General features: G+C 41.8%; 1 protein-coding gene across 3 annotated transcripts in view; it reads right to left on the minus strand.

Annotated features, from left to right (window-relative positions):
- RORA (RAR related orphan receptor A) overlaps window positions 1–27,026 on the minus strand; it is a 771,401-nt gene that overhangs the window by 103,420 nt on the left and 640,955 nt on the right. The window contains exon 1 of one of the 3 annotated variants that reach the window (XM_015452893.3): window positions 2,033–2,172. The exons of 1 other annotated variant lie outside the window; for it this stretch is intronic. In XM_015452893.3, the coding sequence (XP_015308379.2) occupies window positions 2,033–2,063 (31 nt within the window). In that variant the 5' untranslated portion in view covers window positions 2,064–2,172. Of the gene's footprint in view, window positions 1–2,032; window positions 2,173–2,446; window positions 2,770–27,026 lie in introns of those variants that run through there. One more of the 3 variants, XM_045397280.3, reaches the window with a different exon arrangement.

Raw genomic sequence — 27,026 nt, forward strand, 5'->3', positions numbered from 1 at the left:
GTAAGGGATAGTATGGAACTTCACTTTGTAGAACTACAAAAGCAAAAGCCTATGTACTAGGAAACATCAACATTAAATAAAAATATTAAAACGTACTTTCCTTATTGTTTGGTGGGTGGTTACTGTTCATGAGGGGAGAAAGCAGTTTAAAATGTCTCAGCCTCTTGCCTTTCCTCCAATCAACACAAATTATATTAGACAAAGTGGATAAAGACTGGCATTGACATCTTCCAAATAGCGACATCTATTTTATAATTTAAAGACCAAAAAAATGCTTTAGCTGCAGAGGGCATTTAAATCGTTTTACACTTACAGGGCTAATGAAATGCAGGAATAGCATAAAAGTGTTTTTTTTGGGGGGGGGCAGGGGAGAATAAATATATTTTTTAACATAAGAAGTCGGTAAGAAACCTTAATAATTTTTCCTCCCAAATAATTTTAGGGGCTTAAGAGCGCGGATCACGGGAGGTTTCCTCTCTTTTACTTATATGAATTGCATATTCCACAAATGATTAAATCCCATTTCCCTCAAGCCACAGGGGAAAAGAGAAAATTTGCTGTGGGCACATTATATAGAAAGATTTCATCTCAAGTAGCTCATCTTAACGTCCAGAACGTTTCGGCCTGTTAATAATTAATAAAAGAGATGCCACCCAATCTCTAGTGAAGAAAGGCAAAGCTCGGTGATCTGAAAGTAAACCCAGCGCAGATACCGAACTGGTGTCCTTCATTCCAGATTGCAACAAAACCCGAACCTAGCAAACGTTTAACGAGCGCTTGGCGCCCGCACGGGTGGGCAGGACCCGCAGGACAGTCTGGGTCTGCACAATTGCTGCGCATTAGGGAAGCCGCGTCCGCCACAAAAAGATGGGGCTCTAAATCCCCAAGCCTGGCGGCTGGGCCTGCCAAGCCGTTCGGGCAGATTATCCACGGCGACGAACCTGCGGGCGCACAAGCGGGCGGCGTGCTGCGGGCTGAGTTTCTCCGGAGCTCTTTGCAACCGTCCCAAGAGCGAGTCTCGGTTTCTCCGGCAGCAGAGGCGACTTCCTGCACACCTCCAAACTTTAGCTTTCCCATCAGAAAGTTCCCTGACTTGCCACGGTTTCTCTCCTTCTCACCTGAGAGGACCTCGAACCAGTCCTCCCTCCAGCCGGATCCCCTTCCCCTCCCGCCCCCGGCCCGGCTACGGAGTCCTGATGAGGGCGGAAGGCCGGGCCGGGAGGCTTGGCCGCGACTAACCCGCGCCCGTCGGCCCTCACCACGGTCTAACCTCCGCCCCTGCCCGCGGATCTCGTGGGCTGCCGAGTTCCTCCCCACCTCCATCCACCAGCCAAAGTGTCAAGCGGGGGTGCGCCTCTGCTCCCTGGGCCGCCAAGGGCGTCTTGGCACGCTCGAGGCGCCCGTCTAGCTCCGGCCCGCGCGCTTTCGGAAGTGGCCGCGGCGGGACACAGCGCGGGACGCAGCGCGGACCTGCGGCACTTGCCCGGCCGGTGGCCGCTAAGAAGCTCGGGACCGCAGGGGGAGGGCGCAAGGCCTGGGGCGCTGACCAGTCCCCAGGGATGACATCGCGACCGCGCGCAAGCACGGCCCTGCCCGGCCGCGGCGCCTCCCCGACCTAGGCCGGAGCTGTCCGGGGTGCGGGCCCTGGGGACCGGCCGCGGGCGTCCCCGGCTTCCTCTGAACTCCGCAGACCCTCCCCTTCCTTCCCGAAGCGCGGCGACTCCCGGCAAACTTTCTTTTGGGAGCCCCGCTGGGTGCCAAGCGGACCCAGGAGACTGACAGGAGCCGGAGGGGGCAGCACAGGGGTATCCACCCCGTGCGCCTTTGCCCCCAATCGGAGGCAGGCCGATCCCGTGGCCGGGCTCAGGTGGCGCCGCAGCGGTGGCCCAGAAGGCCCTGGCGGGGCCCCCGCGCCGAGCCCCGGGCAGTACGTGCGTTCGGGCAGGCGCGCCCACCCCTCCCCCTGCGCGCCCTCCTCCCCGCCCCCCGGAGCCGCCAGCCCACCCGGCCCCGGCGGGGCGCCCGGGCTCACCTTTCATCGCTGCGATCACAAAATACATCATTTAAGCCGCGGTGCGGAGAGCGCAGGGAGAGCGGATGGTCCGACCCCGGAGCCCCCTCTGCCGCCGCCGCGCCGCCGCCGCCCGAGCCACAGCAGCAGCTGCCGCAGCTGCCCGCCCGCCGAGAGCCATCCCGAGCCATAAGAGGCTCCATGTGACCGGCTGACATCACGGCCGCCGCTCTGTTTACACCGCGCCCCTCCGCTTCCTCCCGGGGCGGGAGGCGGGAGGCGGGAGGCAGGCGCGCCCCAGCGCCGCGCCCCGCCCCGCCCCCGCGGGCAGGTGAGCAGCAGCGGCGGCTCGGCTGGCCCACCCCGGCCGGGCCTGCCCTCCCGCGCCCCGGGCCCTCGCCCGGGCGCCCGCCTTCCCCTCGCCCTCGGGATCACCTGTGGCCGCCGGTCGCTTTTCTGCACGCAGCGCCCCGCGGAACGCGCCTCTGACCACTTTCTCCCCCCACTCAGTGGGGCAAGAGGCTCGCAACCCGACGCCACTCTCCCGCTGGCTTCCCGGAGCCCTTGGAGGCGATGAATGCGCCAGCTCGTCGATGGAAAAGACAAGTTTGATCTGGGGAGCTACGGTCACCCTCATTTCCTAGAGCGCCCCAGCTCTAATCGGAAGGTACGGCCCCCTCCTGGGCCGTGAAGAACGAAGCCACTGGGACGGTCCCGGGAGTGAAGTAAGCTCCTCCGAAGTCTTTCTGGAGAGACTCGGCCTGAGCAGGGGAACTCCGCCCACCCAACCCTTGGCAACCCTTGGATATTGGCAGTTATACCAATAACCAAGGTCCTGGTCTACACCTGTTCCCCCGACCCCCTTCCCCGCGTCCAAGACCACTGATACCTGCAAGGAGAGCCGGAAATTGTACGTGAATCACCTAAATGAACTCCAGTTGCCAGCTGATTTGAGCCGCTAAATTCCCAGGCTCTTCCATCTCTCTCCAGAGAACCCATCTACAAGTAGGAAAAGCTATCGTTTTCATACCCTAGAAATGAAACATTGTGGTATTTTTGACAGAAAATAAAGACCTCTAAAGGTGAACTTTGTACATTTTAACATGCAACTGAGACTTAATTCCCTCTAAACTTTGAAGCTTACTTCTTTTTACTGTCCTTATGGAACTGTAAATCATGACGTTATTATTTTACAGATCAATCTCTTTACGATGAATTTCAGATGCTACGTACCCAGAATCTGCATTGTTTAAAACTTTGGTCAGGCAGTCTATAGTACCGAACATAACAGAAAAAATTCTGAAAAACCAAGTTTGCGTACCTATTGCGGTTCCTTCGCGAAATTTCATGCTGCTTTATTTTGTTGGTCAGTTTCCACTCACAACTTAAAAATCAGATGGCTATTAGCTGTTGCATTCATGATGATTAAACAAGGATAATTCTAGCATATTTTTTTCTCCATGTGAGTTGCTCTTGCCCCTGAGTTGGGCCACAATTTAAAACACAAGCAGATAATCAGCACTGTAGAAAACAAGGATTCATACAACACTCCCTCCCCAGCCCCCTTTCAAGGCAAAATTGAGGCTTCCAAGCATTTATACAGCGCTCTGATTTAGAAGGTCAATAAAGTTCATTGTCCTTCAGTCAAGCCATGGCTTTATAAAAGTTTGATTTCAGATAAATTCATTCTAATATAGTTTTTTTTCTTTTAGATTTTTTTCCCCAAATAAAACTACAAAGAAAATAAATTGTAAAAATGTGAGCCCAGGACCTACCCATGTTAACTCAGCTGTCCAGCCATAGCGAAGTGGACAGGAGTTTCAAATGAATCAACCATACCCACTGTAATGTTTACAATTATGAAATTAAATCACACCATGTTCCTATGATGCAACTATATCTCCCAATGAGGCAACGCCCCTCAGTTACACTGACACCATCATTCAAATTTGGTTCTTGATTTCCCTTGTGTTAGTGACTAATGCCAAACTATCCTATAAGCAGGTCCCAGGTACAATTTTCTTTCTTTTGTATCGTTAAAGGATGGAAAACCATTGGAGATTGCATCCTCTTAAGTATGTTCTTCCATACTCAATGCAAATGAACCCAGATATACAACTCCGAGAATTCACAATGCTACTTTAAAACAGTATCCTGCTTTAGAAAACAATGTTTTCAAAATAACCAAATCTGTTAGCTCTAGCCTGCCTGTCAGACATCTGACTCCAAGGTGAATAGTCTGACATCACTAGTAATCAGTATTTATTTCCAGATCATTTCAAATGAAATCAGTCATTGGGAACAACATGTAATGTGACATCTGCTCCTGTAGTTACAAGTAGAATCATTCATTCTATAGATATGTCCCCAATAGAAATATAATCTCAAGTACTTATCTGAAATATTTACACATTTATTCAACAAAGACATTTCCAGAATAATGTAATACTGACCTTGCCCTTTAGTGATGTATTTCATTCACTTCCTACAACTAATGAGCAACAGAATTTGAGATACGAAGTCCTAACCTTCCAATGTAGCTAGATGCTATTTGTAATACATGCCTCTATTAAATGTCTTCAGCTTTTAACCCAGGTTATATTACTGTTCTTTATCTTAACACAAAGCTCTTTGAGAGTAAAAACTAGAGACTTTTTTTTTTAACCACTCAAAATGCACATTTTCTATGACATTATAAGGTCCCAACCAAACAGATCAATCAGGAGTAAAAGGGACCATCTGCCATACTGAAGGGACATCTCCCTGCAGTAATACCAAATTGGAGCCATAAATGATACATTTTAGTACAAACTTTTATCCACTGTATATTAAAATACAATCATGTAAAAGGCGGGCATGGTGGCTCACGCCTGTAATACCAGCACTTTGAGAGGTCAAGGCGGGTGGATCACTTGAGGTCAGGAGTTCAAGACCAGCCTGGGCAACATGGTGAAACCCCATCTCTACAAAAACACAAAAATTAGCCAGGCGTGGTGGTGCATGCCTGTAATCCTAGCTACTACTGGCGAGGCTGAGGCATAGGAATTGCTTGAACCCAGGAGGTTGAGGTTGCAGTGAGCCAAGATCACACCACTGCACTCTAGCCTGGGTGACAGAGCAAGAATCTGTCTCAAGGAAAAAAAAAAGTATACAATTGTAGAAATACAATAAAACATTAAAATGCAATAAATAGGTAGGAATAATTGTCTGGATTTTATTAAACAAATGCTTATGAGTAAGGGAGAACGCCGTGCTAAGGAATATATTCTTTTTCTTTTTACCAAGTGTTCTGAAAAAAAAAAAAAGTAAATATTGCTTACATGAAGATAATTAAACAGAATGGGACTTCTTTACCAGGAATGGGAGTTTGTTATATATTAATTTGCAGCTCAAAGGTTTCTGTTGGCTCATCTTAGAAAAAGAAGGCATACAACATACTTATAAACAGATGTAACTCATCTCAGTCTCCCAGGATGGTCATAGCCCCACGTGGTGTTCCTGTGTGCTGGGTTCCACATTCAATCTGTCATTTAGCGAGAAAGTAGAGAGACACTTCTAATGCCAGGTTGTTCCCAAAAACACCTCGGGGAAAAGACTGGTACATTTTTGTAGGAGTCTAGACTGGAGTATTATTAGTAAATTGGTGCCAATCTTCCTATGTTACAGGTTAACTAAACGATACTTGACTTCATAAGAGTATATTTTGTTTTTCACCACACAAGTTCTGATCTCATAATTTGCCACCCCAAATCATAGATATAATGCTGCTGGGGAGAATGACAAACCAGTGGACTGGCAAATTTATCACGAATCTGCAAGTGGCTCCTAGGACAAAGGTGATTTCAAAGTTTGCTGATGCATGTGAGGCATAGCATTTTGGTTTTGTCTCACCCAGGCCCTGCGTCTCTCTCTCCAGTGTGCGTCTGCTTGCTCATTCAATTAATTTCCTTATAGCTAAACAAGAAAGGGATCAGTGAAAGGTTAATGTGGTCCTAGGCAGCTTGATTCAATGGAGTCCTTAGCCACCACTGCACTGTGACCTTTAGGAGTTGAGCCATTCTGGTTGACACAGAGCCAGGGGACCAGGTTTCCCATAAACCAAATAGGGTCAGACCCAGAGAGTTGTAAAGCAAGGATACTTGGGAAGCTATGGACATGTCACAAACTAACCTAGAAGAGATCACAGCTTTACTTAAACTGGAGTCCAGAAGGAGCCAGTTTCTCATAAAGGAACACTTACAAATGGAGTAATACTGGTGAGACCCAGAAGCCAACAGTAAGACAAGGAGCTCTGCTATTTATGAGTGTAAAGAGGGAGGGGACAAGTGGATTAATGTGGTTTATCTGCCTTTTTCATGATTTTGAAACAAATATAGATGTAGATTGAAATGTGCATGAATGTATACATATGCATAGTCCATGAAATATGGGTGAAATAAACTACATTTGGGTGGCAAAGAGACACCCACAATTTTACACACTCACACCCACCCCCCCACACGTATTTCTCATAATCAGCCATACTTACTGAGTAGGTATTATACTGACACTGTGATGGAGAATCGAACAAGAATAAGACAGTAGCTCTGATTTTGAGAAGGTCACAACAAATCAGCTGACCTGTGCTCTGAAAACTGTAGAGTTCCATGAGTTGGTCTGAACATTCCTAAAGGTGTACCGTGTCTGGTTGCCCATTGAAAAGATGTTTGCACAGCACTCTGCCACTCACTAACAGTTGATAGATGACTGCAAATCATTAGTGTGGCTATTAGTGTAATGGGATGTTGGAGGTGAAAGATGTGACTGAATGGAGACAATGGTGCAGGGCTTCTGGGGTTTCTGGAACCATATATTTCATCCACCAATTAGGAAATTCAGAGGACTGGCTTATGTTTTGTAATCATCACAGTAAGGAAAAGGGTAAAGTTCACAGGCATACAGAGCTGAGCAACCGCCACAGAATAGGTAGGTGGCAGGTGCCTCACTACACACACACCAGCCAAGGCAGGAAGGGGAGAAATGCAAACCAAGGCCAAGAGATACCTCCATTCCTTTATGTCCCCATGTTGTGCCCTCACCCCATTCCTATACCTGGCAGTGGAACAGGCCATTCAGGAAAATATATATATATATAGGTAAGCGAACACAAGAAATACAAGTGAACTCAGAATCTGGAATCCTGGGTCCAGGATAGTTTCACACTTGTCATTAGCTTTCTACATCACATCAGGCAAGCCATTTTACCTTTGAGGACATCAGGCTCCTCAACTGTAGCCTGATGGAGTAGGAACTGACTGCAACGGGCCCCTACAACTCGAACATTCTGTGACTGCTTTCAGAATTACTCTCCATCCACTTTGCAGGGACACTTTCTTCCCTTTCTCTGTACTGTGCCATGTTTGCTTACTTCTCCAAGAAGCCTTCTTTGTTTGCTTGAACTCCATGGTACGGTGGAATGAGCTTTGGCATTGGATGAAGTTGGGCTCAAAACCAACCTACATCCCACTCACTAGCTGTATGAGCTTGAGCAAACCTTTGTTTCACCATATGTCAAATAAGGAGGGTAGAGCCTTGTAGGGTCACTAGGAGGATTAAACAATATACAGAAAGGAAAAAGTGGTATCTTTCAGTGGAAGTGCCATCACCACGCCATCAGCCCCTACATTGTTATACACACAGAGCCTGTGCCTGACATAAAACGTTGACCGTTAATCACAATTTGTTGAAATGTTTCTCAGCATGCACTTTTGCTGAGCGTTCTACAATTTTGAAACTCGTGTGTGTGTGTGGTGTATGTGAAACAAGTATAGTGGACCCTTGAACAACACTGATTTGACATGTGTAGGTTCACTTATATAAGAATTTTCTTCCACTTCTGCCACCCCTGAGACAGTAAGACTAACCCTTTCTTCCTCCTCAGCCTACTCACCGTGAAGACGATGAGGATGAAGATCTTTATGACAATCCACTTCCACTTAAATGAATAGTAAGCATGATTTCTCTTCCTTACGATTTTCTTAATCACATTTTATTTTTTCTATGTTACTTTATTGTAAGAATACAATATATAATACATACAACATACAAAATATATGTTAATTGATTGCCTATTTTATTGGCAATGCTTCTAGTCAAGAGTAGGCTATTAGTAGTTAAGTTTTGGGGGATTCAAAAGTTATATGCAGATTTTTTTACTATAAGGGGGTCAGCACTTTTAACCCCTACGTTGTTCAGGGATCAACTGTATTTATTAAGCACCTGCTAAGTATTGAGGACACAAAGATGGATAAGAATTAAATTGCCCATTGGCCTAAGAGGCCCTGTGGTCTGGCAGACTTTTTGTGTCTTATTTCCTATAGGAGATGAAGTTCCCATCCAATGAGCAATGACTAAACACCTTCTGTGTGCATTACACTGTGCTAGTATGTCAAGAGGAAAGGACAAAGATCAAGACATCAGTCTATCCTTCAAGGAGCTTGCAATCTAGTAGGAAAATAAATGCAGTGCTTATAATGTAAGGCCGAATGTGTGGCACATACTCGAAGTGTTCCAGAAATAAAGTACTATGTAAGTCAAGAATAAGAGTGGTTACTGTGTGCAGGGTTCATCTGAAACTTTAAGAGAAGAGGAACTTCATGAAGGAGATTTGAGTTAGACCTTGAAGGCCAAATCACATCTTGGTGGATAGAAGTAAAAATGAAGAGCCTCTCAAAAGGAGGATAGAACACAGTTGTAAAAGTACAGGCTGGGTGCTGTGGCTCGTGCCTGTAATCCCAGCACTTTCGGAGGCCAAGGTGGGCAGATCACCTGAGGTCAGGAGTGTGAGACCAGCCTGGTCAACACGGCGAAACCCCATCTCTACCAAAAATACAAAACTTAGCTGGGTGTGGTGGCAGGTGCCTGTAATCTCAGCTACTCGGGAGGCTGAGGCAAGAGGACCACTTGAATCTGGGAGGCAGAGGCTGCAGTGAGCCGAGATCATTCCACTGCACTCCAGCCTGGGCGACAGAGCAAGACTCTGTCTTAAAAAAGTAAAGAAAAGAAAAGAACACAGTTGTAAAAGTGCAGAGACAGAAAATGCATTTCTCACTAAAGGAAACGAATAGTGAGCATTTACCGTAGATAAAATACAGATAAGAAGGGGAGAAAGCCCAAAACGTAGGTTGTAGCTATTTCTTCTGCCTTCCCTCACAGTGCCCAGTACAGAGCTCTGCAAACTATGCACTTTCAGAGAATGATTTTTGAAAAAATAATTGGAGGTAGAAGAAGGGAATTGTGCTTCAGAAAATAAATCTCTTTGCAGCTTGCCTATTTCAGAGTCTTATTGTAAGGATTAATAGTTGGTTTGATAGTCATAAAGTTAAATTACACTTAATAAAACACACAGAGCAAAAGAGTTCCACATCACAGCACACCGAGGAAGAATAAAACTGGAAATGGATGTTATTTCATCAGAGTGAAAAGCTAAGCAGAGCATTTTAGGATGAACAAGATAAATGGAATGTTATTTGATTTTGTATCTCATCCATTTCAGTTCTGAAAATTATCTGAGACAGTTCTATTAATATAGATGCTTCATATATAGGCCATATTTTATTTTTTAAAGAACTATCTTAAAAATATATTTTCAAATAATGGAGAAAAGATAAGCGGTTACAGATGGTTTTCCCTATTTTTGTCATGCATGATCAAGGACTGCAGAGTAACGTGGGCCTCATTGGGAAATCCGAATCTCGCGGCTAGGAGTGTTCCAGGAGCAAATGCTGGCATTATTTTGCTTTCACAGGGAAAATATGTTCCTGTTCAGTCAAGCAAAGTAATCAATTATTCTGCATTATGAAATACTCATTTTATAACTATTGACATTTCAGACAGTTGTGTCACATGTCAATAGTGGTTTCGATGCTCACATTTAAGCTCCAGTTTATAGGATGGGATTCATCTGGGCTGACAGTGTCTGATCAGAAGTCTATTCTCTGCTCTCAGAAGTCCATCTATTATTTATGTCCAGTCCTACACTGTGGCAGTCTGTTGTGAGCGCTAAAACAAGAATAGATTTGGGTATTTTTCATTTTAATAAAAAAGGTTAAAATTTTCTCAGTATATTAGATCCACATTTTAAAAAATCAATCTTCTCTTAAAAACTCTTCCTACATTTTGTAAGATAAAGGTAGATTAAATTAGGCATTCCAGTCAGAAGTTCCAAAATTCATGTTAGATTTTTAGCATCTAGTGAAGCCTTGTGTCCCCAAAAATAATTTTGTGAAATCAAAATGGCTTTCCAATCATTGTATAATACCGTTACTGTTGCTGCTACTACCTCTCCTTCTGGTTAACCATTCCTTGGAACTTCCTGCGTGGCAAGCATTGATTTTATGCTCTTTTAAAAAATCATTTCATTTACTGAAAAACATTCTGTACTTTTATTACATTCATTTTACAGATGAGGAAACTGGGGCACAGAGAAATTAAGTGACTTGTCCAGGAGGACAGGGCCAATAACTGGTGGAACCATAAGAAAAAATCCATGTACACTGATTCTAGCATGTGCACTTGTAAACATTATGCTGCAACTCTCAGAAGTTGAATTATTTTTTCCTTCAATTCAGCACTACTTAGTATTTTGAAAATAGCAAGCTGACTTCTCCAGAAATCAAAAAGTACTACCCTAATAACATCTAGGCATGTGTGCGAGAAATTCTTTTATCACTGGCTTCTGTAATTGAGCAAGGTTAGCATGTGTCATTATGAATTATTGCACAATTTAGTAAATTATTTAATTACTACTAATGAGGAAACATACTGTACATGGTTGTAATTATCCTGTTGGAAAACAATGTTGCCATTTGTACATTTCAGAAACACTTGCTACATACTAAATTAACTCTTGAGGGAAGTTTATTTTGTATTTTGGAATAATCAAACAACTCTAAATGTTGTTAATGGATGTTAGATAGGATTACAAGGAAACTAAAAAATACACAAACCAAAGCTGACATCCCTAAAAGACTCCAAACAAATAACATCTGTTAAAAAGGTAAAATATAACGATTTCATAGTTCACAATATTCTACAGAAAAAGCACAAGATATATTTACTGTTTTTACTTTTCCAAATTGTTTCACTGCTGCTCTTTTCATCGTTTTTGCAACATATATAATATAGCAATTTGTTCACCTACTTTAATCACCCAACAAATGGCTTTGATAGCACAATAATCTTAAGCAGAGCCATTTATTTTCAATGTACTTTGATAAACTGTTGTCTACGTTTATTAAGTGACTGTAGGATGCATAGTCTTGTTAGTTATAAAAGAACACAGTACATACATAGCCTTGGGATGTTTTGACAACACATGTTAAGTAAAACATAGGTAAAAAATTTTCAAAATATAATACAAGTGAGAAAGAGTTTGTGTTAGCTACAGTATACATTATTGAGAAACTCCTGATATGCATTATTGAATTTGTTGTAAAGCCTTAAGTACAGTAATAGTCTCAGAAAGCCCGACTCGCCCATTATTTCAAAGGTTAGGTACATGTTATATGGTGAAACTGACTTTCATAAACCAGAATGCAATGGTGATTTGATTTACAACATCTTTGCTCCTTGAAATATAACAGAGGTGATGTAGCAAGGCCATTATAAACAAGGAAGAATAAAAAAGGGAAATGTCAGAGTTCAAGACACTCAAAGAGGGCATATGGTAAGTCTCTCTGTGTCCAAGAACACGAACAGTTAAACTTTCTGTTTCTGACAGTTGCCTATCATTAAATAATCATATACAAGCAAGATAAGTGATATTATCATATTTGCTCTGTTGTCATGTTTGTTATATTATCCCAAGGTCAACTGCCATTTAACTGCGTAATCCAAATCAAACAAAAGTTTTGTCCTCTTATGAATAATGCATATATCGGAATCATATTATGATTTGCAGATTTTAGCACTTGTCAAAAAAGCAGTAAGAAACTGTTTCCTGTCACCATGTTAGATTTAGGCACAACAAAACAAGGGAAAAGAAAACATGTTTTATATGTTCAGAGAGATCGCTGCTCAATTTGCAGTATAATGTAAATTACTACATAGTGGTTATTTTACACTAACAGTATTTTATCAACTAGAACTACTGTAAAACATATAGGGTGCTCTCTATTTTAATGGTATTTTCTGATTTCACCGTGTCAAACTAGAAGAATTGCACTTTGATTCGTCTTTCAGATCTCAGTTTTTTAATCTTATTAAAACATAATTTACATATTGGAAAACTCCCCCTTTTTAGGATACAGGTCTTTGAGTTTTGACTAAGGCATTGAATTGTGTAACCACCAACACAATCAAGACACAGAACAGTTCTATCCTCTCTCCCCCAATATTGCTCTGTACCCCTTTACAGCCAACCCTCCACCCCAAATCCTGGCAACCAGAGATGTTTTCTGTCCCTACAGCTTTGCCTTTAAAGAATATTATTTCAGTGGAATAGTATATTATGGAGCCTGTTGACTGGTTTCTTCCACTCAGCATAAAGCATTTGAGATTCATCCCGTGTTGTTGAGTACAATAATTTGCTCCGTTTTATTGTTGAGTAATATTCCATTCCAGAGTTTGTTTATTCATTCCCCAACTGAAGGACAGTCGGGTTGTTTCCATTTTATGGCAATCAAAAATAAAGCTGGTATAAATATTCATGGTACAGGTGGTGGTATGAACCTACATTTACATTTATATTGGTAAATACCTAGGAATGGGACTGTTAGATCCTATGGGGTGGATGTATACATTTAATTATACTAAATGCTTGATGGTTTCCAGAGTAGCTGTGCCATTTTGCATTCCTATCAGCAATGTATGAGAGTTCCAGTTGCTCCATATCCTCTCCAGCATGTGGTGGTGTTGAATATTTATCCATTCATTGTTGATTTTTGGTTCTTCAAAATAGTTGAGTTCTATAAAGTTGCCACGAACACTGAATTTTAAAAGACAAAATTATTCCTCCTAGAGGAAATACAGGGTTAAGTTTCTGTGAGCCTGTGCTCATAACTTTTTGGTCAACCAATCAATATATAACTTTGTTTTATGTGTATTTCCATTTAAAGACATCTTATTTAGTATGTATTGTTGATTCAGTAACACTGCACTGGCAGCCAATGTGTTATAACTCATGGCTAGAGAAAGCTTATGTAACACATTGTCTCCATTAAGACACATCACAATCTTCTCGCGCTTGAACACTAGACAGCACTTCAGCAAGCACTCTGCTTGGGGATCATTTTAAACAGTGAGACTACCAACCAAAAACACAAACAGGGTGGGGCATGGTGGCTCACGCCTGTAATCTCAGTACTTTGGGAGGCTTAGGTGGGTGGATCACCTGAGGTCGGGAGTTTGAGACCAGCCTGGCCAACATGGTGAAACCCCATCTCTACTGAAAATACAAAAAAATTAGCCGGGCTTGGTGGTGTGCGCCTGTAATCCCAGCTACTCGGGAGGCTGCGGCAGGAGAATCGCTTGAACCCGGGAGGCGGAGCTTGCAGTGAGCTGAGATCACACCACTGCACTCCAGCCTGGGTGACAGAGTGAGACTCTGTCTCAAAAAAAAAAAAAAAAAAAAAAAAAGCACGAATATTAGAAAAATATGGCATTGAATAGACTTTAAAAAGGACACCTGTTTATAATATGACAACTGAAACAAGAGGGCAGAACATCACCTCAATGGACCTCAGTGGGGAACCTGTTCTAGGACGCTGTGTGCACATACTTGTCTGCCAATGACCGCATAGCCAGTGTTGATTCTGGGGTTATAAATAAATTTTAGTGAGTATGCAAATTTGTAAACACAAAATCCTCCAGTAAGGCGAATGGACTGACCTTGTTTATCTGCTTATTTTTGCCATTCTATGGTCTAAGTTTAAATGTCACTGCCCTGTAGACATCTTGTTCTTCTCTTTTTGTAAACCTGATTCGTCACCCTCTTTTCAAATCATTTGTTATCTTTTCTGCCGCCTTCTTTAGACCCTGCACACTAGAGTCAGGAAACATACCTGCCTATTCACCATTGTATTCCTTATGTCATTAAGGCTTACCATAGTGCCTGGCATACATAGATGTTGAGTAAATATTTGTTGAATCAGTGAATACTTCTTTGGAAGTAGCATATATGGAAGAAAAAGCACTGGAATTGGAGTTGGAAAATCTGGTTTTCCATTCTGGTTCCAACAGTGGCTTTGTGATTGGTGACAAGTTACTTATATTCTTTGAGCTTCAATTTCCTCTCCTGTACAACCGAAAAGCTAACACCTATCTTTATAGATGTTTTTAAGATCTTAAAAGTCAGGCAATAAAAATGAAAACCATTAGTATCTGGCACACTGTTGATACTCAATAATCACTGGATTGGAGTGGTTTATGACCTACCACTAGACATTTATAACTGTATGAGCAATATAAAATGTACTAACAAACAGTGTGAATAGTAAGTTTATTTGGACATACAGATAGTGCTAACTCTCCATGTATTTGGCATTATATATACTCAGAGCACCCAAATAATTAAGAGAATTTTTCACTTTAGAAGTAGATCTTTTGTGATTCTGTCAACCTAGCTATGTTCTTCAGGCTCAAAGGTTCCACACACTATATACTATGTACATGTCACCATAAAAACTGATAATTTGTCTACTCCATTTCAAAAAAAAATCCTGAATGTTTAAATGCAATTCTTCAGTAGTGTAGTTAGAGTTTGTACTCTCTGGAAACAAGATTTTTTTTTTTCTTTCAAACACTCCTAGACAAACAAGGACATTTAGTTAAGAAGCTTATTATGATTCTGTCTGAAATGCTTTCTTACAAAAACCTACTGTATCCCTTCAGATTTCAAGGCAATAAAAACCAATAATTTTTATAAAACGATGTCAATCTTCCCGCATATAACTAAGGCTAACAACGTAATCTAAATGTTAAAGTATAGTGGAAAGAAACTACATAAACAATGCATAAGGTTACTTCACTCAAAATTTATACAAATGATTTTCTTACAAAATTACGATGATCAGATATGATTAATGACACGATTTAAGATTATTGGTCTTTAATAGAAGCAAAACATGATGACTCACTGACAAAGCAAGCTAATAGCAGGGAGGGAGAGATGGAAAGTTTGTATATTTGATTACAAAGCAGAACAGATAAGTAAAACCACAGAATCAATCATGACTGTATTATACGAAACTTTCATTGTTTCCTAACTTACATTTATATTAACTTTTCTGGAGACGACATTTTTAAAACATATAAATTGTCATTAGGAACCTGACAACGGTTCTAAATCAAACCCACGGTTTAAAACATCATTTGCCGACAGGCATCCTCCAAGTGTTTTCCGCAGAGGCACATCACTTCGGATTATTCCCAGGCTATTTTAAATGATCTTGGACAGGGCTACTGAATGACTTGTCAGTGAACAGGAAAACATTATGACACCACTTCTCCAGATTTCTTCCCAGAACATGAAATATTTGGGATTGTTCTAATTGAATCAAGGCTAGCTTGAAAAAACAAGTTAAGCTTCACTTTAAAGCTTTCAGTTTTAACTGGAGGAATGTTTCTAACATATGGCAGCTGGGCTCTGACTCACAGCAACCTTCAAATTCTGGCCAAAATGTCTGTTTCCTGAGATTGTGTCTGATATGCCTGTGCATCCCTGGTGGGGCCCAGCGAGCATTCGGTAAATGCTATTGTTGGAACGAATGAATGAATAAAGGGCTCCTAATTATGAGCTACAAATTCTTCCAGCAACAAAATAATCCCATAGGAAAGCTGCAATGTACTTGGAATTGATATCTACGAAGAGTTCTATTTTCAGCTCCCTTACAAATTATTTTTATCATTTATGCTCAACTTGGTCTTTCTTGTTTTTTTTTTTTTTTAAACCAAGATGTGAGAAGCACAGAAGCATTTTCTAGAACATGAAAGACCAGTGTACTTTGTAGAAAGTTTCATTTGTATGTAGCTTGTGTGTGATAATTATTTTTAAATCTCAGTTAATCATCATATATTTTCTCAGAGCAGACTTTGGGTGAGGCACTACGTGAAATGTTTGAAAAAGATAGTTAAAAGGAAAAAGTCCTATTCTTGAATGTGCACCAAAAATTGTAACTAACACTAGTAGAAGGTACGCAGTTTCCAGTAAGGCAAGTGGTTATCTAAAGAAATACTAATTTAGAACTGCTATCAGAGAAGTATAAACAATTGCTATCATACTTTTCAATCAGACATCTCTCACATGAAAGCCTTGTGAGATGGAAGATAGAAGCCGAAAAAACAGAAAAGAAAAAAGAAAAGAAAGAAAGAAAGATCAGCAAAGATACCACTAAAACTCCAAGAACCAAAGTTTGTATATGTGCTTTAAAAAGCATCCCTTCGATATTTACTCTGAGGCTCTTTTCTCTCGTGTAAGACATAATTCTGACAACCTTGATATCTGAACTTCCAGTATACAGGAGATATTTCAGAAGCACAACAGAGACTTGTGCTCATAGGCGGGAAGACAGACAATAAATATTGAAGGAAGAGATTTTTAAAAATGATAAAAAGTTAGACATAAGAACTCAAAAAGTAAGGCAGCATGGAGCCATTTAGCATAGGGGCAAAGAGCCAACCGCACCTGCCGAGTTTCTGAGTGCATCCTGTATTACAGCATACTGTACACACCATCATAATGAATGGTTATAATGACTTTGAATCACGAAGGACGTATTAACCCACGAATTCTAAGAAGATAGGGACTTACATAATATATTTTAAAAGCTCCCTTTCCCCCTATAAAGTGATATAGTTTAGGCACTTATAGAAACATGCTGCAGAAAATTAACTTTTTTATGATGTACCTCATTTTCTGATAATGCCTTGAATGTGTGACATGGTATACATACCTAAAATAATAACCCTAACTATGTAAGACCTTACACTCAAGGACTTAGGTGTTCCTGTTTCAGTAAGCTATGTTCTGAAGCACACTGGAAAAATAAAGAGTGTTCCATAGGAGGCCACCTGCATTCTACACAGATATTTTATTTAATTCTAATATTAGCCAAATATCAATAAAGTAAAAACTCTTTAAACACAACCCATTCCCCCTATTTAAAGCTAGAATGTTTTTGTAAATATTTACTTGAATGATGAGTGTTCAGGTCTCAAGTTTAAATATATATCATTCTGTGAAGGTATTTGTTGCAGATGCTATTTATACAATAATGTTTAACCTGCCAGAATTCTGGAGAAAGAAAGATTAGCAGTTAAAGCAAGTTCAATGGGGAAAAAAAGAAGAAAGCCATAGACACAACTTGGCGTTGTTTCTATTCAGTGCAGGTGAAGTGACAGGTTTTGAAAAGTACGCTTTATCCATGCACACACATGATACCGATACCTTTATCATGGCTGCAACAATTCTTTTTCAAAACTGCTAGCCCGTTTCCAAGGCAGCTGCAAAACATCCGTGAAAACTAGTTAATTTGTTAGAGGCATGGAAACTGCTGCCTCTCCACCTGCCAGGCTAGATACACATTGTACAGACTCTACAATGGCAGGAGCTGAGGGTCCTGAGCTAAATTTTCTCGGCTCCCGCATAGACGGAGGAAAGGGACGTTATTGCTGAGAATGTCCTGGACATGGACGTGGAGATCAGATGCTTTTGGGTGTTCTGTCTCTTTCACTCCACATATTGTCCTGGATGCAGAATAATACTTTTTGCATTAAAGTCACCATGGCCACCTCCAAGTTGCTTTTACATTTTGTTGTTATTATCATTATGTTGTTGTTAATGAGAATGCAGCTGAAAGGCTAAGTTTGACACTTAAACAAATGGCCAAAAATCTGGCAGGCAGGAATCATTCCCACTCACAGATGGGGTAAGTGAAGCTCAGAGAGGCCTCTGGCTCAGAGGATCACACCGCTGATGGCAGAGCTGGGGCTTGAACAGGGGTTTCTGACTCCCACCCTAGTGCTCACTACATGTTGCAACATGCTAAGTATTGAAAACTGATTTCCTGTTCCTGAAGAATTTATATTTTGAGAAACACAGGTTGGCAAGTGTAAGGAAAGTTTTCCATGGTAGGACTTTGAAAAGGAAACAGGAGGCTGTTTTTTACTTCTCCTTCAGAAGATTTTTTTGTCACCACTTCTATCTTTCTTTCTGTTCATACATTTTTTATATTATCTAATCATTCCTGCCACAAGAGATCATTTACATGACTCTTCAACAACATGCCACCAATAAATCACCAAACACATTGCAATAAATCAGGCCTCATGACAATCTACAGTAAACCGGATCATATGATGTTGAGCATATACCAAGCCTGGTCATTTGATGGGGGTTTTACAGTCTCTGGTCCTTTCTGTGTGACCGAGAAACACACACAGTTTACAAAGGGCCCCGGGGTCTATCATGACATTGACCTTAGAAGTTAAGAATATACTTGCAGTTATGTCTCTTCATTTTTATGGCCCAGTATTTCATTAATTTCATTAAATCTTTCTTGTACATTTTAATATGTCATCCATTCACATGGTGGGGAGGTCTAGGCAGGCTGATTCATATTTGCTTACCAATAGCAGAAAGGAGGAGTTCCTATGATTAAATCTAAAACTGACCTCCTTCCACACTTAAGGGATTATCATTTGGCATCTCTGCTCCAAATAGTTGCTCTTAACACCATTTGCTTGGTATGGAATGCTGAATTAATTTAGAAAAGAACCATGATTAGGTACTAGGGCTTTTGAATTAAAACGTGAGATACTTAATTAGGCAAAATAACATGGAACATTCATGGCAAGGATTTTAGAGGGAACAGAAACGTGGCAGCCTTAGGGTTAAATGACTTTTACATAAAGTCTCAGGTATAGAGAATGACAGACCCAGGAATAAAATCCTCAGTGTCTCATACCTGCTCCATGTTCTGATCATTTGGTCACACTCTAGGAAGAGACAATAAATATATATCTGTGGAAAGTCCATAAGATGGAAATGAGGTGGCCTACCTTTCATCATTCGCAATGATCACAGACAAAGCCATTTATAAAAATACCTGCCATAACAGAAGCCGCCGCATCTCAACCCAAAACGGGAAGACACAGAACAGGTTGATAAAAATGAAATCATGATACACGAATCCTCATCCTATCACCAAAGTGGTTGCCCAAAGAGGGGTCTCCACGGTTGCCTGATGAAAGGCACAAATCATGGACTACCCACTGAGACAGTGGGGACAGAGAAGTGAGGGAATGGCCTGTTCTTCAGAGGGCTGAATGGCTGGACTCTGTCGAATGAATAGATAGCACCATTGCAGAACAGACAGTGGAGATGAAAGTGGGAGCCAATGAAAACAGAAGCAGGGAGGAAAACCATCAAAGGCGTGAAAAAATAACAAAAGTCCAAGGACTGATGTGATGAGCACCCACATGCTAAAATTGCAGCTCGAGAGAGCCGTTTGAAGCTGCTAAAGAGATTTAATACAATCTGGAATGAACAGAAATTGCCATCAAATAGAACAGAAGGGCCACCAAGAGACCTTAAGGAAGGGCAACCTAATGGAATGTGAGCCCTGCAAAGAGCTCACGTGGCAATGTCCTTTTGAACATCTCAATCATTCTAAAGTGTCGTGTAAGTCACACACACACACACACACACACACACACACAGTCCAGGGTCTGTGGGGAATTTTGATGGGAGGTGCTCATCAAAAGTCTTAAATAATGCAAGGCAATGGCAATCCATCCGATCTTCCACTCTGAGGACCAGGAGCAAAGAACAGACGCAGGTTTCATCAAAGCAGCCTCTAATCTTTCTAGCACATCTGCAATGTCCATCTCACCAGGGGTGACCTTCTGAGTGAACTTTGGGAGAGATGTGCTCTTTGGTTTTGTCTGGGTTGCAGTTTAATTCAGCAGGAAGCGGGCTGTGGCTGGGAACCACAGCACAAAGAAAATCATGGTAAGGAGGTGAAAAAATGCAGGACTGATCGACAATAAGTGAGATGAAATAAATGACTGGTAGTTTTCTATGAGACCAGCAGAAGAAAAATATATATGTATATATGATAGGTGATCACTTTTCAGGCTCGTTCCCCATTGCTGTTACTAAGTAGGCAGTGATAGAAACAGCACAATTGAGCAATAACACTGAGATCAGAGAGAGAGAGAGGGAGAGAAGAAAACAAAACAAAACAAAACACGAAAGGATCAGAGAGTCTCTTTAGGACAGTGTCCAATCCAGGGCAACCATCCAAATAAAAACTTTGAATTTCATTCAAGTGTCATGTGGATAAATTGCATTGTGGAGATAAAATATAGAGACTTTAGAAAATGATTCTGTTTTCATGCAGATCATTGTCGATAACTCCTCAGGACTGACAGTGTTTTGGTTTGTGCAAGGTAGAAAAATCAGAAGATAATAACAAGTTCGTAGTAGATAAAGCTAAGAAGTCATGTCACCTAAAGTGTACGGGCCAGTGGTCTTTCTTAATTTCAAACAAAGGGAGAAAGAACGTATTCTAAGTAGGGACAAGTTAAAGGGAATTTGCATTTGGAGGTAAATAAAATTTCTATTCCCACTCAATTATCTTCACTTTGCCAGGATGGGTATTATTACATAGACAGTGGGGAATGGAAAATTCTTTCCTCTTGAATGGGTTCAGTCTCTCAGACCTCAGAAGATCTCCAAGGGAACCTCCGTAGCAGGAGTGACTAGACCCTTGTTTCAGTATCTTCTGTCTCTAACCCTTGGTTGTTCATTTCATATCCTACCATGTTTCCAGGACTGAATCAGCCCCAGAATAGGACATGAGTCGAATGAAAAAGGGATTCGATTTGCCATAGCTTTAACCTTCCTTAAAGTCTTCTGTGTTTATGTACTACGAGTTTTCTAGCGATATGAAAATGCATCTTTTTAATAATTCTGTTCTGCATTTTCTTTGTCCTGGTAGAAAACAAAATCAACATCTATCTTTACCTCAAATAATCTTGAGTTTTGCAAAAAAAGGTGGAGTCTTCTTTGCACGAGGAATCTAGAGAACTCTTAGCACCTAGTAGGTGCTCAATAAATTCCCATCAATAGGCAGGGCTCCTTTCCTCCGAGAGCTGGCCCTAGACACAAGCTGCTTTGGGAAACCTGATGGAGAGACCCGCCTTTCTGGCAGAGCCATCCTCACTCTTTCATCACTGCACTCAAAGATATTACTGATGTTGGTCCTCTGGTTTTGCTGCTTTTTTCCTCTGACTGGACTAACTGAGTCTACTCTGCTCACTAGCTGCCACTTCAGAATCCTGTCACGCAGCGGAAGGCCAAAGGACATTTTCCCCTAAGTCCTTTTAACTTCCTGGCATTCCGTTTTTCAACCCCACATTAAAGGTGCTGATGTTTCATCCTAGTCCTACCAGCCAATGGGTGGCCTCAAGTTAGACTAGGCAGGGCTTCTATCGGCTCTTTCCCTGTTGGGCACAGGGAGAAGGAACCCAGAGAAATGTTTCCTCAAGCTCATTTTCTAATTTTTCCTTGGATGCTATCACTGAAGTTCTGAGATCATGTATTAAGAAACAGACACATTTGAAACTAACATACAACAGATGTCAACCTAGGGCCAGGATTGGCCAGCAAGACTGATTTTTTGCAAGTTCTCAAAAATAATTTTTTTCTTTTTGCTTGCCTTTTTTCCCCTGTGCCCTTGTCCAATGCCCAATCATCTTATAATCCATTAAAGCTGGTATACCAATTCTGCTTCCTTTCCAAGACAAGACCTGCCAACTTGAAAAACAAAAATGAACCTCCCCTCATTTTGGCATGTTCCTCCAAGCCTCAACTAACCCCAGGCAGAAACTAGTGGATGTATGCCCAGTTGAAGCCTGAGGTTAGAGTCGTAATTTTTACCTCCTTTCGCGAACAATTCCCTGGTATGTTCCTGAATTGTCATTCTTGGTATATCGCTAGACCAGGCATTAGCAAACCCAGCAGAATGGCATTCTCTGCAGTTTGGTAGAACAAGCCTGCTGTCTTACGGAAGCTGAAATCTGAGACACCTCTGTACCTAGAAGAATCTCTTTCTCTCTGTTTTTTTCTCTCTCTCTGTTTTACTCTGTCCCAGGGGTAAAGTATTTTCTGCAAACATGAAATTAGTTTATATTTTAAGGGCTTTGAAATTACTAATTTTGACTAAGTTAAAAAGGGCAGAGCAGTCTCCTAGTACTTTCCCAAGTGACTCAATCTGTGATTCTTGGGAAGGGTTTAATGGACATATTTTATTTTCGTTCAGGGTGACCTCAGTGATCATTGTGCAAAATGCCTTTTCTTTTTTTTCCTCCTTAAAACAAAATAACTGCAATTTTCTAGGCATTTCCTAGAGAAGAAAACTCTATTTTTTAACTTATCTTTAAGGCCACTGTTCAGGAATTTTTTTTTTTTTAATTCTATTTAAAGTGTAGGTGAAGGTGATTATATCTTTCCAAAGTCAGTAAAACAAATGTGTTGCATAAGTCATTTCAATTCAATTAAGAGAAACAGGTCAGATGCTAAAATATTAGTAAAATCAATTATGAGTAATAGGTCTCCTGTTAACATGTATCACTACAACCGCCTCTCTCATAATATTTGAATAAATTTACATTTGTTTCATATCTCTGTGTGCCTGTAACATACAGGGGTGTCACTTGACCATAAAACCTTCTCTATTTCCCTCTCTTTGTTACATTCTCTGTGGTGTGCCTTGGAAATGACATGTAGACTAACCCTTATAGAGTGAAGGTTTTTCTAAGGAGAGAAAGTCTGGTGACAAATTAAAAAGAGCTTTGGAGTCAGATCCAGCTTTGAATCTTGTCCTGTCCCTTGCTAGTTGGGCAGGGAGCTTCATCCTTGGGAGCCTCGGTTTCCTCACCTGTGAGGGTAATAGTACCTTTCTTTCCATGGGGTTGTTCTATGTATTAAATACAATAACTTGCTGTAAAATGCCCACCAGGTTGCCAGGCATGTCTGGCATTCATTAAATGAGTATCTCTTTGTGAACTCTTTTGAAAATCCTAAAAATTACTAATATGTAAGAGAAAATAACCACAAAATCTCTCAATTTGATATCGCTGTGTGTGTGTATGTGTGTGTGTGTGAGCATTACAGCCACAAAGTCACCTGAAAAAAAAAATGTCAAAGAGAAAGACTTTCTTCTTGCTATTTGGTAAAAGGGCACCCTCAAAATCTCAGGTAGATAGTTCATGGGAAGGCCTTATGGGACAATACATTTGCCGCTGCAACCTCAGTCACCTTTCTTTCAGACAAACAACTGATATCTGATATGGGGAAATTATGTGGAGAAAAAAGAAAACAACATTGCGTCTATGCCATAATTGCAAAACCATGAAAATGATATAGGTATATGATAAAAAACAAAAAAGGAAAACTGGAAATATTTTTGGTAGATTAGTAAAAAAATGGTCACTTTTTTTCCTTTGTAAAATCCTTTACTCTTATAGGACATTTGAACACTTAAGTGGAAAATAGAGAATTGTGTGATTAGAAATTCATCCTTTTAGGCGGACAGGCTACCAAGCCTATCGGTTGAAAAAGATAATATCTCAGGAAGCTAAGTACCGGTTGGCTTAACGGAGTACTTTCCTCCTAATCGTACAGAGGAAATGCAAGCATTGGCATTGACTGCTGGGGAGGAGGAAGGAAGGACAATTTTGGAGCATGGGCCATCAGCTTAGGGGAGCAGACCTGGAGATAGTAGACCCTAAATGGAAATAAAGAAGTTGGAGCAGCAAGGCAAATCAGTACAAATGCAACCTCTGGAAGGTTCTAGTTGTGTAGGAGAAAGCATTAAGGTTGATTCTTTTGGACTGTTCCTGTGTATTTTTGAGAAAAAGAGGCATTCATAGGGCGCACTGGTGAGACGATCCCAAGAAAAGCATTCAAGAGTCTGGAATGCAGTTCACGGACAATCTGGCTTATAAAGACATGGCTTCTGCGTTGGTTCTATGAACCCTTGCGGGGAGGGGGCAGCATGGCACAGGAGAAAGAACAAGGTCTTCAGGGCGTGACAGAATAAGGTTCAAACCCATCTCTGCCACCCATTAGCCATGTGTGCTGGGCAAATGGCTTAACATCTGAAACTCAGTTTTCTCAAGAAATAGGATACTTAATATTTACGGTTATCATAAGGTTTAAATGAGATTATACACATGCACATGCAGACAGACACTGACATGCTTACATACGTATGAACTGCCTAGAACATAGTAAGCTCTCAAATAACGCACCTTTTCTCAATACAGGGAGCAGAAAAGAGAAGAACTCCCATAAATTAATAAAGTTCTCGGCTGTGGCTCCATCCCGGTTTATGTGCTCAAGTTGAGACCAGAACAGCCTGCTCAGGGAGCTATAGGTTGAAGAGCTGTCAGGGAAAACAGAACAGCACCACCCCACACACGGCCCCCTTTCTGCCTCCTAGAACCTCGTGGTGGATCAGCTGCCACTATCCACAGCTGCCCAAGTCCTAATGCTCTCTCGTGTTTCTTCATCTTAGTGCTGGTGCACTTGGCAGAGCTGATGGCTCTGATTCCTGTATTTCGAATCCTGTAATAGCCCATGCTGACCACGCTTGGGGTTGGGGGATATAGATAAAGGGGCACTGGGTGGCTTCTGTTCTCCACTGAGCCCTGAGATCGACTGCTTCTAAGTCCCGAAGGTTTGCCTATCTTATCTGGGAAACCAGTAATAGGAAAGAATAACACCCCAGCCGGTATCTCTAACCCTCACCTTGCAACAAGTGTAAAATGAGAAGGGGAGGGAAGATTCACCCCAAAGTTTCAAGAGATGGGGCCTCCCAGGACTTATCAGGAGCTTGCTAAGCAGGTAACTCTGTACCGGGGGCTCCAGCAGCAGCCGGGGAGGAGAAGGCTGATAATGGGATTTGAGTTTACCCAGCAAAACCGACAGGGAGCAATCTTCAGTGGGCGGAGGAAGAATGTGAGCTCACGATAGCCCAGGTCCGGGGAAGCTGCTCCCTGCCAGCCCAGCTCATAAGGAAATTGTTTATGTTCTCTGTTTGCCAAAAAACCTTTGTGTGCTGCTGAAACCTGTTTGTCCTGAACTCCTAACAATCAATGCATGGCAACCAGTTCTTCAGATGACAAGTCCTTTTGTTAATGAGCAAGGAATGACTGATGAGGCCCTGCCGCCTGAAATCCCTTAGCTGCGTGGAGTTCTGTGGATGGAGGTTGAGAGGGCTGCTTCAAAAAGAACTCTGTCTTCTCACTCTCCATTCACCCATGTGACCCTGCTCTTCACATGTGAGCAACCTATAAGCATTATTGTTATGGGCATGTCTCATTTGGGGGGTGCTGAATTTAGTTCCTCCAAAAGGTGCTATTGCTCCAGGAGAAGCAAATGCACCTCTATTGGACTCTTATAAAACTCAGTGTGAAGAGCATTACAAAACACCTCAAACTTTGTCCACCTATATACACTCACACATATCGAACACTTTATGTCCTGTTTAAAGTATGCATGCACAAACTTACGCCCACATATGTATTTGTGGTTTGGGGATCAACCAAGAGCAAGGTAAATTAGGGAACATGTGAATTGACAGTGTTAATTTCATAAAAGTGTTGATCAAATCCCATAAGGGTGTGTGTGCTCAGGGTGGTGCTATGACGCGTCTTCAGTGTGTGTGAGACTAATGCCAGCGCATGCGTCTGCCCTCTCATCTCTCACCTTGTTGTCTATTAAAATCTCGTCTCCCACACCTGCCAGGCAACCTCCCAGTTGCACGCGGGCTGTCATTGGTTGGTGAGGATTGAGAAATTTTGATTTGTTTGTTGTTTTACTGGTATCTGTTGTGAACCAAAAGTTAGAAAATATTCCTTGAGTCCTTGTGAAGGCTCAGAAAGAAACAAGAGTTGGGAAGGGCAGCAAAGCGGTGTTTGGGGGAAGTTGTGAAGAATTCCAGGGGTCACGGGGTTTAGGAAATTCGGATCTTGGCACTGAAACAGACCCCAAACATGTCAGAACTACATTTCAGGGAAAGAGCTCAGGAAAGAAAGTTTCTCAGGTACAAATGAACTGATTTCCCCCGAGTAATCCTGTGCTTTGCACAAATAAGACTGACCACACCTGCGTTCTGTGGTTGAGGTACATCCAGGTTTAGCCCGACTAGCCGCAAGGTTTGCTGAGTCAGGGGAAAGGCTGTAGGAAACCCCATGGTCCTCAAAACCCCCCTTGTTCTCAGACCAGCCTCACACCTACCTCTGTAAGTAATAGGTTGAGTTCTCAGAGAAAATACATTGAAGAAGAGTTCATGTACATGCTTTTACTGTGACGGGCAAGATTCATATAAAAGACAATGCATTTGGGGGAAGACTTGCACAATATAGAATTGCTTCTGAAATCAATCAAACAAAAAAGCCCACGACAACACACTAGCCCCAGGCTTTCTCTCCTTTCTATCCTAGCACAACTTATCAGAGGCAGGAGTGATATGATGATATGTTTTCTTTACTAGTGAGCCCAGTAGGACAGGGAGTGTGTCTGTCTGGCTCAGTGTTAAAGTCACAGAGCCCATCACAGTGCCTGGTATGCAGTAGGTGCCATTTTATTGCTCATATTTGTTGAATCAATCAATCATTCATACAAGGGAGAGAACCCAGCCCCAGTCTTCAATAAGTGCTTATCCACTAATTGAGGCAAAGAAATCGTACCTGGTCCATTGAAATCTGGGGGCCCTATTTTTACCACAGAAACGCAGGACCAAAGGCTGAACTCTGTACTGAGTTTTGAAGGCAGCAAGGTCTGAGGAAGCAACTGCTCAAGAGGCAGAACGTGACAGTGAGAATTCCTCTTGGAGAACATCCTATCCATAGACTCCCCCAGAGGGACTGCCTGCAGAACTGTCATTGGCCAATTTCAATGTGTGTTACAGATTCATAGCACAGTGGATGATGAGCTATATTCATCAGGAAGGAAGAAAGAGTAAAG

Source organism: Macaca fascicularis, chromosome 7 (assembly GCF_037993035.2).
Source record: "Macaca fascicularis isolate 582-1 chromosome 7, T2T-MFA8v1.1".
In the NCBI taxonomy this organism is placed as follows: Eukaryota; Metazoa; Chordata; class Mammalia; order Primates; family Cercopithecidae; genus Macaca; species Macaca fascicularis.